This window comes from Cynoglossus semilaevis, chromosome 12, assembly GCF_000523025.1.
Source record: "Cynoglossus semilaevis isolate Cse_v1.0 chromosome 12, Cse_v1.0, whole genome shotgun sequence".
NCBI classification, from domain to species: domain Eukaryota; kingdom Metazoa; phylum Chordata; class Actinopteri; order Pleuronectiformes; family Cynoglossidae; genus Cynoglossus; species Cynoglossus semilaevis.
In genome coordinates, this window is record NC_024318.1 from 5854133 (window position 1) to 5867922 (window position 13790).

Sequence of the window (13790 nt, forward strand, 5' to 3'; positions counted from 1 at the left end):
CGGCTTGGGGGGGGCAACATGGGCGGCTTCAGCTGCAGCACGGCCGATGTTCTTTCGTGCATCATGCATGTCATTAGCAAAGGCTGTGTCCGCCGCAATGAGGACAATCTACACATTGTGGAGTTTGTTCCTGAGGACCCGTCCACGCCTCAGAAGGGCCAGGCCCAGTTCTCCTTCAGCCACACCGATATAAGGAAAAACTCGAATGCAAACGAGCCCCACGCTGACATCAGGTTTGTTATATTTCAGGAAACGCTGTTTAAGAACGTTTTTTTTCTGTCTTTTAAAAATAATGTAAATGTTCCTTTAAAGCCCACTGTCTCAGTGTCAGTTTGAGGATGGTGTTCTGGACACCATTCTCTTCTCCATGGGCCGCACCATGACGCCTGAGGAGGTGCGTCAGCTGATGCAGACGACGGTCCAGCAGGTGGTACTTTCAATACTTTTTATTTAAAATATGAACCAGAATCCCCTTATCAGCGCCCTCTTGTGGTGTACCAAGGTACCAAGGAGATGATGTGAGTCTGTTTTTTGGTTTTCTCTCTGGTTAAAAGGTTTCTGGGACTCTGAGTCTGGATGTGGACCAAACTGAGCACCTGCTGCTTCACTGCAAGTGGAATGTTGACCTGCTCGTCCAGCGCTACACCGACGACCCTGAGACTCTCATTGTGGCCGCCGGCCTCAAAAGTCGCAACCCTCCCCCACCCCCAAGCCCTGCCTCCACCTGTCCTGTCTGCCTGAGTCCCTGCAACAACAACCCCTTCACCGGGGCAGAGCCGGTGCCCCTGCTGAGCTGCATGCACTACTGCTGCAGGGTGAGACTGCAGCCGCGTGTCCATTCTTTTTGTTGTAGAAATTACCTTTATTACCTAATTTTTATATGATTTTCTTTTGCTGTGTACAGTAATGTGAGCTGCAAAACACTAAATCTGAATCTCTGTGTTGTAGTTGTGTTGGCAGAAATACCTGACGGCCAGGATCGAGCAGAATCTGGTGATGAACTGTAACTGTCCAATCACAGACTGTCAGGCTCAGCCTACATCTCGGTTCTTCCTCAACATCCTGACAGATAAGGACACTATTGCCAAGGTAACCATCTCTGTTCCCATGACAACACAGTACTTTGATCACCTTCCAGTCTAATGTTGTTGTTTCACTCTTGTCATCACAAATCTTTCACCGCTGTGATTACGTTTCATCAAACCATTGTTGTTGTTTTGGAGTTGCTCTGACATGACTGATGGTCAACGGTGTTTTTTTTCTTTGCTGTTCTGTCTCTTAGTACGAGAGTGCCCTCCTCAGGGTGTACGTGGAGTGCTGCTCTAACCTAACATGGTGCACCAACCCTCAGGGCTGTGATCAGATCCTTTGTAAGGAGAACATGGGCAGCATGGGAACCTGCTCCAAGTGCTGCTGGTCGTCCTGCTTCAGCTGCAACTTCCCTGAGGTCAGCAGGCTCCATACAAATCACAGACTCTGACTGTTCAAACTGACAACACAGAGTGTATCATGAGGTCTTGAGAACGTTCTGCCTCCTATTTGAAGGAGTCCTGACCTGTTTAGTTTGAAGCGATGTATCATGAGGTCTTGAGAATGTTCTGCCTCCTATTTGAAGGAGCGCAAAGAATTGTAGGAACATTCTCTTCCACTGAGAACAACGTAAATGCACTGTTGCTTTTGATTAGGTCTCCAGTGGGACCAGCTGAGTCCTGACCTGTTTAGTTTGAAGCGACGTTAACATTTTTTTGTTCATGTCATCACCATGTCACCGACTGCTGTCTCTTCAGGCCCACTACCCTGCCAGCTGTAGTCACATGTCTCAGTGGATGGATGATGGAGGTTTCTACGAAGGCATGACAGTGGAGGCCCAAAGCAAACATCTGGCCAAGCTCATCTCCAAGCGCTGCCCCAGTTGTCAGGCCCAGATTGAGAAGAACGAGGGCTGCCTGCAGTACGTAACGACTTTTTTTTCTTCAAGCAGCAGAATGACGATGACGACGATGATGATGATGATGATGATGATGATGATGATGATGATGATGATGATGATGATGGTGATGGTTATAGTCTTCCTTTCTCCTCAGTATGACCTGTGCCAAATGTAACCATGGATTTTGTTGGCGATGCCTGAAACCATGGAAACCAACACACAAGGACTATTACAACTGCTCTGCCATGGTAACATGATCACAGGACTTCAAATACGATTGTATATAAGTACATGTATGTGCATATCTGTGTATTTTTGTCTATATTGTGTGATTGCAGGTTAGCAAAGCAGCTCGTCAGGAGAAGAAGTTCCAGGATTACAACGAGCGGTGCACCTTCCATCATCAGGCAAAGGTACTGGCCTTCTTTTTCCTTTTGTCCCTAATCATTTTAATTCATGTTTTTCTTTTTGTAACATCACATATTTGGTCATAAAAACTTTCTGCATGGTCTGTTGACATGTGTCTTTAACTTCTTCAGGACTTTGCAATTAACCTTGAAAACAAGGTTTCATCCATTAACGAAGCTCTGCAGATGAAGTCACTGACCTTCGTCATCGACGCCTGCAAAATCCTGGCTCAAGCTCGGAAGGTAAGTCCACCGTCGCTCCCCTCGTCATCGTCTTTGTCATGGTTGTTTTGGTGTCTTCATTGTTTGTCCTCTGCTGCCCCACACAGGTGCTCGCCTACTCCTGCGTCTACAGTTACTACAACCAGGAGACTGAGAAGATGGATGTGATGGAGCAGCAGACGGAGGCGCTGGACCTCCACACCAACGCACTGCAGATCCTGCTCGGTGAGCTTTATCTCCATTATCATCAACAGCAGGTGTGGGTAATTTTGCATGTGTCCACTAAACTGTCCTCTGGTTGTCCTTAGAGGAGACGCTGCTGCAGTGCACTGACCTTGCCTCCTGTGTCCGCCTGCTGAAACCAGAACATCTAAACACTGGACTGGAGCTTATCCGACGCATCAAGGAGCGACTCCTCGCCATCCTGCAGCATTCCACCCAGGTTTGAATCCACGAATTGATTTAAACCAGTTTCTTAAAAGAATGTTTTAACCTGTGAGCACAGAAAATAAACCTAGTTTTTGGCCTGATCCTGTCTCTGTTCTTTTCAGGACTTCCGTGTAGGTTATCAGTCTAGCAGCAATCAGGAACCTGCATCAAATCAGGCATCCAACCTATCCAACCTCAGCAACGTCAACACCAAGTTAGTGTGACGTCACCTGTTGGACGACGGGATGGTGAGAAGGCGTGAGTGAGTGAGTGACTTTCTGTACTTATTTGTTCCTTAGGTCGAAGACTGGCCGTGGGTCAGACTCTGGAGACTCGGACAACAACAACTACGCTGGTGAGGAAGGTGGAGATGAGGCAGAGGAAGAAGATGACGAGTATGATGAAGAGTATGTCCCTGAGTGGCACGAGGACTATGACGAGGATGACATCGACGAAGATGACTTCTTCTCTGATGAATCTGAGAACTTGGAGCACTACAGTCCAGTTTTGTGACGTGGAGGGAAACTTCAGTCTTCTGGTCCTAAGTGGAAGAGTGGGGCAAATAGGACCCCTGTGATGGCCCCGCCCCCTTCTTACTACCATTTGACACCACCTAAAAATGTCAGGCTTGAGCGGAGGCATTCGGTGGAATGTCCTCCTTCACCTGAATCCCTGAACACCGCCCCCTTCGCTGCTGCACTTGCTTTTCAGCTCTGTATTTTATCTTCTCTTGATTAAAGACATCAGAGTAGGGAGGAGGACATGTGTCACGTGACGCGAACCAGTTTGAGGAAAAACGGTTGTTAATCAGTTGAGAATTCTTCCGACGTTATTTCTGTCTGCCAAAAGCTGTGCTAACACAGTCATGAACGATCTCACACCAACATAAAGACCAACTCACACTAGTTACAACTGGTCTGATCCAATTGTAAAACGGATTTAAAATTTAGCACTCTCACACTCACAAACCTTTTAAACTAGTCCGTCTTTGTCTAGTTTATCTTGTCAATATAAACCCAATTAACATTATTAGAAACTTGAGCCACGAAAATTAAACGGGATTCACAAGCCAAAGAAAAATACATTGGTTTCCAGATTTAATCTCAATAATGAAAACCGTTTTACAATCTCCTAGCTTTACAGGTATATGAAGCTAACTTTATGAATGGTATGAACCCCGACGACTTGGTCTGAAAACACTACAACAGTTTAAACAGAACTGTTAAAACGTAAGCCACATTGACATTAGTTTGAAGACAGGTTTGGATTTACTCCAAATTCAAAAGTCAGCACACATTAAAAAAAAAAAAAAAGACACCTTTTCTGTAATAATAAATTTAGATTTTAAATTTGGACTTTTCTGGTCCCCACTTTTTTTTTGTTTAGTTGTGTTAGTTCCTGGTGTCTCTAACTCACTGACTTACCCTCACTCTTTTCTGGTTCTGCCCCTGGTTCTAGCCATGCCAGGTCAATTTTGTTAGTATGCTTTGTTGCAGGGTAAAAGATCCTTGGTTCAGTTTGAGCGTTCAGTGGTGCAGGTGATGACATCATGCTTCAGTATAAAGAAAACAATTTTTTTGTTCCATGATGTTTGAAGTTGAGGTCAGGTGTTTCTGAACTGGAGATGCATCACTCCAATAACTGATCGCTGATCAAGTGCTGAGTGGCTGTGCTCTCTTTGTAATTTTTGAGAGAACGTAGAGATTCATATGCTGTTAGTTGTCTACATTGTTTCTTCAGAGTCAAGCGACTCCTCACAGAAAAGTCAATAAAAGCTTTGTTTCTGCTCGACTCTGATTTCACCCAAATGTTCTGAATTTCAAGATAAACCAATGATGAAAAGAACAACTGTGTAAGCATTTACAGAATTTAGAAAAAATATTTTTTTTGCGTTATTGTAATATTGTAATGACTACATGTGTAACTGTCATAAATGATTATAACTACATTAAAAAAGTAGTTTTTGGATCATGTACAAACATGTCGACACAACAATGTCTTTTCTCTTGATAAACATTTTCTCAATTTTTATTTATTATAGGATAGTAAATTACCTATTATGTAAACTGACCACCATTGGCTATATTAGAAAATAATTAAATCATAATTTCATTTAATGTAATACTAATTTAAGGCTAACTATTAAGACAATGTTTACAGCTTTTAATGTCAATGTAATAATAATAATTGTGATACCTTAATACATATGTATATTTGCAGTATCATTTGTGTTTAAAACCAAATCCCGAATAACAACCGTACAGGAAAACAAAACGGCATAAGATATACGGGCCGCTGTAGTTGCAAATCACTGCCTAGTCGTGGCGGTAATGCGGTCGAACGCACATTGTTTTCACTGTTAAACCGGAAACAGGAAGTAGTCGAACGCTACTCAGCGTCGTTGTTAAAGTTTATGTTATAACATGAGCTTTAAAGATGAATTTGTTTGCGTTTTTAGATCGAATTAAGGCCGACGTGGAAAATAATGAGTTTAAGCAGAAAGATGGACTGTCTGTAATTATTTAGACGTCAACAGCAGTAGCTATTTAGTCTTTTCGCAAGACAACCACTAAAATCTGAGTCGCAATGGGACGAGGAAAGGGTCGGGGCAAAGTTGGACCTCCGATGGGTCCTCCAGGGGAAGAAGTTCCACCCTTTCACATAGGCCCATATGGTTGGGGGCCTCCCCCACCTGGAGGCTGGGGCCATATCCCTCCTAATGACTGGCCTCCACCACCTGACTGGGGACCACCTCCTGCGGGAGAATGGAGACCTCCACTGCCAGGTAGATGGGGTCCGACACCAGATGATTGGGATCCACGAGGGCCTCCCCCTCCTGGCTGGGGACCCAGAGGGCCTCCACCACCGGACTGGGGGCATCATCCTGATGACTGGCTGCCTCCTCCTGATGATTGGCATCACTATCCAGATGAATGGAGAATTCGACACGAGGATGAATGGAGGCGCCGATATGAGGATGAATGGAGGAGGCGATATGAGGAGGATTGGGGACCTAACGTGCCCCCTCCACCACATGGCTGGGGGCCTCCAGGATGGGGCCCTGAGCCCGGTCCGCCTATTCCACCCCCAGTTGTCCCTCCTCCTGTAATCCCCCCCCCTCCTGTAGGGATACCTCCTCCAGATCCTGTGGCCTTACCACCACCAGTCTTCCCTCCAGTATACCCTCCATTTGGGTTTCAAGCGGCTCCTCCAAATTGGACTGGAGAGGTGAGGAATTAGTACTTATCTTTCTGGTCCCGTAAAATCATGTAACATGATCTGAACACGTGATCAGATCCATTTTCCACAAACTCTTGAAACATAAACCAAATATATATTCTTAATTATAGATGTATCAACAGGAAATATGTAGGTGAAAAGCATTTAAGTCTAAAAACATTCTTTTTCTTAATGATTTTTAGACACTCTGCCAAGAACAAATGCCCAACCCGCCTCCAGACCAGCCTGAGTGGGTTAGTACAGACCTAAGATGAATGGGTGGAAAAGACGGTGCACTCGCATTCTTCTTTCTTCATGTTTTTTTTTTCTTGTTTGTTTGTTTTTTACCATTTCAGATCAAGGCATTGATTTCCGCTCCAATAACAAATTCCACTTCAGATGAAACTTCCAATGAGAAGACAGATGCAGCCAAAGCTCCTGTTGCAGAACCTGAAGCCACACCAAAACCTAAACCTGAATCCAGCAGTGTTGCTAAAGCACTAGGCCTACTAGGAAAACGCAAGTTGGAGAAGTGAGTCTTCATTAGTGAGAAAGTGAACGTTCAAATAGGAGATGATCACGAGAGGATGAAAACTTTTCTTGTGTTTGTCCTCAGGCCTCCACCGGGTGATGAAAACTTTTCTTGTGTTTGTGTTTGTCCTCAGGCCTCCACCGGGCAGGTCCACTGGGACCATCTCTTTTATTGGGGTAGGAAACACCAACACCACTGTTTTTTTTTAGTGATGACATTGATTTACATTTATTCGTACGGTCAGTGAGTAAATTTTATTTTGACCAAACTGCAATCCACATCTTCATCTAACTTTATATAAAGCCTTAAAAAGATCTTTATATTTTTGTGCCATTGAGAATTATTAGATCTAGGAAAAGCGGTAACAATTTTAGAAATGCATCAACATTATTGTATTTGTCTTTTTCTATTTCTATTATTCTGAACAGCCAAAATTTGGCTACATAGAGGGAGAAGACATGGAAAAATTTACTTTCAGCTTTGACGCCTTCTTTGGGAACCCCAAAGCCATGATACCTGGGGTCAAAGTTCACTTTACCAGCTGCACTGACAAGGTAAGATAAATGGTACCAAGTGTCTGGCAAGAATTGTGATTTTTATAGTGATAATAATCATAATACACTTGAATAGACAGGCTTAGATAATAATGATATTTCAGAATTGATGTATTTCTCACAATGATTTTTATCATTTTGGTGCTGTAACGTTTTTGTTTTATTCTGGCAATATTTCAGCCTGTTTAATATTCTTTATGTATATCTCATATTATTTGATAACTGCATTTTTATGTTTTTTTTTTTATATATTATTTTCAAACCTTAAGTTGTTTAAGTGATTAGGTTCAGAGATTGTTGATATATTCTTTTCAAACTTTAAGTGATTAGGTTCAGAGATTGTTGATTCATTTTATTTTGTATTAATGTTTCACCTTTTACCATTTTACCATGGGAGGTGATTTTCTATTGTGTTCTTTACTTTAATGATTTCACTAAATTGAAATGTAATTAATATTTAAATTCCTCTTGCTCATAACAGCAGGACACCCAGATTGCAACAGATGTTAAAGTGGCTCCCGGTGGGACAGAGAATGTGGACGAAGAGATTTATGAGGCTGTTGTCAGTCAGCCAATCACAGATGCAGGGGTCGGTGGTACATTTTTTGTTACTTATGTTGTTGGCAGACTGTTGTTGGCAGAAAAACTATAGAAACATTTTTTTTCTTTGTGCAGCCTGGCAAACGTCAGTACCCAGGTCAGGTCCACGTGAACCTGCGGCCCTTGCGGACCAACCTGACCTTTGAGAAGAAGGACAGCTCAGTGACACTGCTGAAAGATGACCAGGTTCTGATCAATGTTCTCACCGACATTGTGACAGAGAAGAAACGAGCTACTAACATCAAACTCAAAATCCCTGCAACCTTCGACCACACACAGGAGACACGTGAGAAGGTCTGACAATATTTCCAACTGTATAACCACAAACCTTCAAACATAAAAAGAATTGTGGTAGGCTATGTTTTTTTAATTTTATCATCTAAGGACCTTGTCATTTTTTCTTTTTTTTTTGCAGGGTAGAAAAAGGTTGTTCCCAAACGTTTCCTAATTTTGCTTGTACTTTTGCCTCAGGGTTTAATTATCAGCCTGCAGGGAGAAAAGGGCGTAATCAAGTCAGAAAACCACGGCGAACTTCCCTTCGAGATCCAGGAAAATTTGAGCGATGTGGATTTCACAGCAGAGGATGTAAACGAGGAGGTGGAGTTTACGGTCTTGGACGTGAGCAGCTCCTCTTTTGACATTTTCTTCTTGATAAATTCATTTTTTGTGCCTTATTTGACCTCTTTACTTCTTTTATTTAATGTCAGCTATCAAATGTTAAAGTGGCCATCAGGATCAAGAGAGTGAAGGAGCCACTGCTCCTAATGCTGGAGCCCACTCCCACCAAAGTAGAGACGGAGAAATCCAATAAAGACAGCAACTTGCTAAACAACACAGGGAAAAATGCAAAGAGCAAAATGGAAGTTCCATCCAACATGGTGTTGGATGAGGAGCTGTACGAGGGCATTGTCAGCCAGCCAATCATTGAGCCCACAGTAAGTGAAGTCCTCAGGTATACTGTCGTTTTGTAAGAGCTGCCTTTCAGAATTCACCACAGTCAGTAATCCACGTTACACCTGAGTAACTGCTGCTTTTCTGACAACAAGTCAACAACACAGGGATACCGAGGGCAGATCAACGCCAACATAGGGCCGCTCAGAACCAACGTGACGTTTCACCACCAAGACAGCAGTGTGACACTCCTGAGGAACGACCATGTTCTGATTAACCTGCTGATTGACACCACGACACAGAGGAGGAGAGCAGCAAACATCAAACCCAAAGTTCCGTTCACATTCTCCTACACGCAGGAGAAAAGAGAGACGGTATGGAATTCAAACGTTCAAGCCGCTCCTTAACTCTTGACTGTTAACATTTATTTAATCACTCACTGTACGGAACTGGTTTCAGGGCACCATCACCTCCCTTGGTCCACTAGAGGGCCTAATCGTGTCAGAAGCCCATGGTAAAATCCCCTTCAAAGTCACCGACAACTTCAGTGACACAGAATTCGATGTGAATGACATCAACCAGCAGGTGGAGTTTACTACAGCAATAGTAAGTCCTCTACTGTACCATATGTAAAGATATAGAGTTCATGTAAGAGTTTGCCCAGATCAACTCAGACCTGATCAGACGAACACTGATGCGTGATGCCTCCAATGTGTGTGCAGGTACAATCAAAAAGGCAAGCGATCAGGTTGAGAAGAATGAAATGTGTGGAGGACAAAATCCTCACAGAGCAAAAGAAACGGCTGGAGGAGGAGAAAAAGAAGAAATTGCAGCTGGAGGAGAAAAAGAAAAGGATGGAGGAGGAGTCAGATGAGACGAAGAAGAAGGAGGGTGTAGTAGCAGCACTGGCTGCTGCCAAAGACAAGGTAAGAGCAAGGGAAAAGTTGGATTTTTTTTTCTTTTGTGGATGTTAACTATTAACTAAAACGGTAATTCACTTCCTAACGGGTTTTGGTTAAAAGAATAGTCAGGTATAAAAAGAGTATCGATGAACTGTCCATGTTTGAGAATATTTTGGTGGTGCTCTTCAGTGGACACCACTGGGCTTCACAGTGACTGACCCTTGCACACTGGAAGAAGTCAGTAAGGAGCGATTTGTGGGCACCATCCTGAAGGCAATTCCCAAAAATCCTTGCATGGCGGTCAAGAAAGAGGAGCCAGACAAGGGAGGGGGTGGAGCTTCTGATGATGGACAGATTCTTCTCGACAAGGTAAAAAAAAAGGTCCTGGTATTTTTTCATGTTTATTTCTTCTGGTCCTTCTCAACTTGGTTTTTCTTCATCTTCAGGTGAAAATGGAGAAAACGGATAACAAGGAGGAGGAAGAAAAACCTGAAGCTGTGGAGAAAAAGGAGGTTAAGAATGTCGAGGAAGTGAAGTATAGTGAGGAACAGAAGGACTTAAAGAACAGTGAGGAGAAGCCTGTCGCAGTTGGAGGCAGAGGCAAAACAGACACTGAGATTGGTCGACTGGTGATGACCGTTGACGGTCAACAGAAGCAGCTTTTCTTTGGCCGTAAAGATCTGCTAACCACCGCCACCATGCTGGATGGAGACAAGGTGAGAAGGACTGTTAACCAGCAGCCCCTTGGGACTAAGAGCTGATTCAGGACACAACCTCAGACACAGTCCTAGTACCTACTGGAGGAGGATCAGTACAACATGGCACCAGTTCTTACTGACGGAGAAAAATTGGAATCACAAATTTTGATAAATGTTTTTTCTTTGTCTGTTTGAGGTGCGTTTCAACATTGCCACCAATCCCGAGACCAAAGAGGAACGCGCAACCTACGTGGAAATTCTCACGGACTCTTTTGAAGAGTCCACAGAACAGCGGAGACATGTGAGACGGCTAAAAAACTACATTTAAACTCCTTTTCAAATTTCTGTATTTAAAAACTAAACACTCTGCTTCTCTGTGGTGTGATTTTTGTTTTTTTTTTCACCAGGGCATTGTGATTGAGTTCTCAGTTGTCTCAGGGCTCATCAAGTGCACTCAGAACCCACAGCTGTTCTTCTACATGTCAGAAGTGATCGAGAAGAAGCCGCTCGAGTTAAATGAAAAGGTGGAGTTCAGTGTTGTCCCGGTGAGTCACTGTTGTGTCTGCCCTAGAGGTCTAGACCAGACCATATCACAGAGACTTACAGTGAAGCAGCATTAACACGAAGGGAAATGTAACCCAGTACTGCTCTAGTAACTAGAGATAAAGAATACTAGGTCTCTGCGTCTGCTAGGTGATAATGTCTGATGGAAATAAGTGTGGTGACAGCTTGTAACTGAATGTGGACACGTGTGCTGTGTTAAAGTGTCAGGACTCGCATTGAATCAAACTCCTGTCCAACGTGTCTTAACGCTAATCAACAATGATGTAAAAATGTGTGTATACTCCAGACTGATCTAGAAGTTTCTGCAAGTTCTCATTTGGAATCAGGTTCAATGTCTTCTCAAAAATGTACAGATCTGTTTTTCTTTGTGTGTCCAAGCATGAGATGGCAGAGGGCGGAGCCCAGGCCATCAGAATCAAACGTTTCACTGAAAAGGTTTTTCTTCCTGCCCGGAAACTTGGCAAAGCAGGGGTAAACAAAGGAAAGGTAAAAAAGACTTCTTACTTTGCTTTAAATGTTTTATTATTTTTATACTGATGATTTTTTTAATATGTTTATTGTAGATGACCATAAAACTGACCAAACCTTCAGATGACACTGGGTGAGTTAAAAATGCCACCTGATAAGGTGGCATTTTTAAGATATTTAAAGATGGTTCAAAAGGCTCACCTGATTTTTTTTTAAATAAGATATTTAAAGATGGTTCAAAAGGCTTTTACACATTAAATATAACAGAAATAACTTTACCATTTAGTGTTGAAGTTTCTGGTATGATTTATTGTGTAAGGCAGAGACTATTTAACTAGTTATTGATCGTCATCATGATGAAATATTACCTCTACCCAAACTGGCAGCAGTTTAGATGTCATAACTGCTGTAGCAGTTCAAGTTCTGGGTGTTTTTCATCATGGTTGTAACTGTACTGCAATTCTTGGTTACACACAAAAAAAATCACATGTAAACATTGTACCATCAACAACTTTTCATTTTTAAAAAGGTTTTTTCATTATTCGTGTTTGGTTCTGACAAATGTTTTTAACAAATTCATATTTCATCCCATGTCAGGAGGGAGAGTGATAAGCTAAAAGCGGTAGTTAAAAGTCTTAGAGCCCAGGAAAGCAAACGGGACCACAGGTCTCCCCAACACAAAAGGAGTCAGAGCAGAAGCAGGAGCAGGAGCAGGAGTAGGAGCAGGAGCAGGAGCAGAAGCAGGAGCAGGAGTAGGAGCAGGAGCAGGAGCAGGAGTCGGAGTCCAAAACAAGACCAATTTGGCCGAGTCAGAAGGAAACGCAGCCCCAGCCTCAACCGTGACCACAGGAGCAACAGGTACAGACGCAGTAGAGAGAGGCAGCACCGGCGTAGCAGAAGTCGATCCAAAAGTCGAAGTAGGAGCTCCAGCAGAAGTCGCAGCAGGAGTCGAAGTAGGGACAGGTCGAAAAGGAGGACCAAAGATTATGTGGAGAGACATAAAAGGAAGAGAGAGCCAAGTCCTTCTCACAGACGTGGAGTCTTTGATGACGAACTGACGAGGAAGAAGCGTGAGTTGGAAGAGCTGAACGAGATGATCGCCTACAAAAAGTCTCTAGTGGATGTAAATCCCAGAGGACTGGAACCTGGGCAGAGGACCTGCATTGATTATGACCATGGCAGGATTAACATGCCTGTCCGATCCATCCTGAAGAAAAGACCTGAGGGACCTGAGTACCAACATCCGACACCCTACAGTAATCTTTACTATGATGCACCGTATAGTCAGTACAAAGATTGGCAGTTCAGCGACCGATATGGTGATCCATACACCCGCCTTCGTTACGACCGTCCTTATGGTGAGCGACCATATGATGATCGTCCTCTTGAAGGTGCATCGTATGGTAAACCTCCTTATGGTGGAGCCTCTCAGCCTGGTAGCAGTCGCTACACTGATCGCTACGATGTTTACGATGACCCTTACGAAGACCGACCATATCAGGATGTTGCTTATCCTGCAAGAATGTCGCATTCTCCAGATCCCCGTCATCCATCCCCTACAGCAGAGTCTGCTGCCACAACTAAACCTCATTCTTCTGCTACTTCATTTCCCCAAACCTATGAACCTCCTTCTCTCTCTAAATCTCCTCCTCGAAGCCCCTCTCCGGAACGAAAGCCGCATCGTCTATCCGCTCTAGATGAAAAACCCCCTTTGGACCGTTTTCTGGATATGTTGAATAAAAAAGACAATCTTACAAAAAAATTAGAACCGCCTGCTGTTACTGATGACCTGTTGCCTCATGAACGGGCGTTACAAGAAGGTGGAGGGTTTTCTTGCATTCTGGGATTGGCTCAAGAGCAACCAACTAGAGCTCAAGAAGAGGAAGAGAAAAAAATCAGCCCCAAAGGTTCCTCTGTGGAAACAACAAGTGATGATCCTAATAGCAACAAAGAACCCTATGACAAGATCCAGAGTTTGCTACGATCAATTGGCCTAAAGTTGAGCTCAGTAGACATGTCTAAACTGGCGAGCCAGGCACAAGAAAAAATATACAGCCAGAAGTCCTCATCCACAGAAAGAGAAACATCTATAAAAAGGGAACATAAAAAGAGTAGAGCCGGTTCATTTGAGTCTGATAGCATTCCTAACTCCTCTTCTACCAGGTCCTCTAGTGTAGACTCACTTGTGAAACCAAAAGCATTCTCGGACTATGAAGGGTTCCTGAACCAGCAGGAGCTGGAGACACTAATGAAGGCACAGCATCTTCAGAGTCTCACCAAAAAAATGGAGGGTACCTCCCCTTGTGCCACAGTTCCAAAACCACCACCTGCTCAGTACGTTCATCCACCCTCGTCTTTTAACTGGCCCCTAGGA

At 43.5% G+C, this 13790-nt stretch overlaps 2 protein-coding genes across 2 annotated transcripts in view; both read left to right on the forward strand.

The window, feature by feature from the left end:
• cul9 (cullin 9) overlaps positions 1-4779 on the forward strand; it is a 25683-nt gene extending 20904 nt beyond the window's left edge. Inside the window, 13 exon segments of the mRNA XM_025060943.1 lie at positions 12-233; positions 313-427; positions 555-815; positions 949-1089; positions 1283-1447; positions 1788-1951; positions 2085-2178; positions 2269-2343; positions 2470-2580; positions 2667-2784; positions 2868-3001; positions 3111-3202; positions 3288-4779. Coding sequence (XP_024916711.1) covers positions 12-233; positions 313-427; positions 555-815; positions 949-1089; positions 1283-1447; positions 1788-1951; positions 2085-2178; positions 2269-2343; positions 2470-2580; positions 2667-2784; positions 2868-3001; positions 3111-3202; positions 3288-3501 — 1906 coding nt within the window. The 3' untranslated portion in view covers positions 3502-4779.
• A 549-nt stretch (positions 4780-5328) lies between these two features.
• Positions 5329-13784, forward strand: LOC103387182 (uncharacterized; the record flags this gene model as incomplete). Its single annotated transcript, XM_025060772.1, has 20 exons — positions 5329-6216; positions 6411-6461; positions 6564-6739; positions 6873-6915; positions 7168-7293; positions 7775-7882; positions 7969-8187; positions 8365-8511; positions 8601-8828; positions 8940-9158; positions 9244-9390; positions 9507-9710; positions 9876-10055; positions 10133-10402; positions 10581-10685; positions 10792-10929; positions 11327-11434; positions 11512-11549; positions 12014-12119; positions 12156-13784. Coding segments are annotated over exons 1-20 (4884 nt in total), but the record flags the coding sequence as incomplete, so codon positions are not given.
• Positions 13785-13790: the final 6 nt, after the last annotated feature.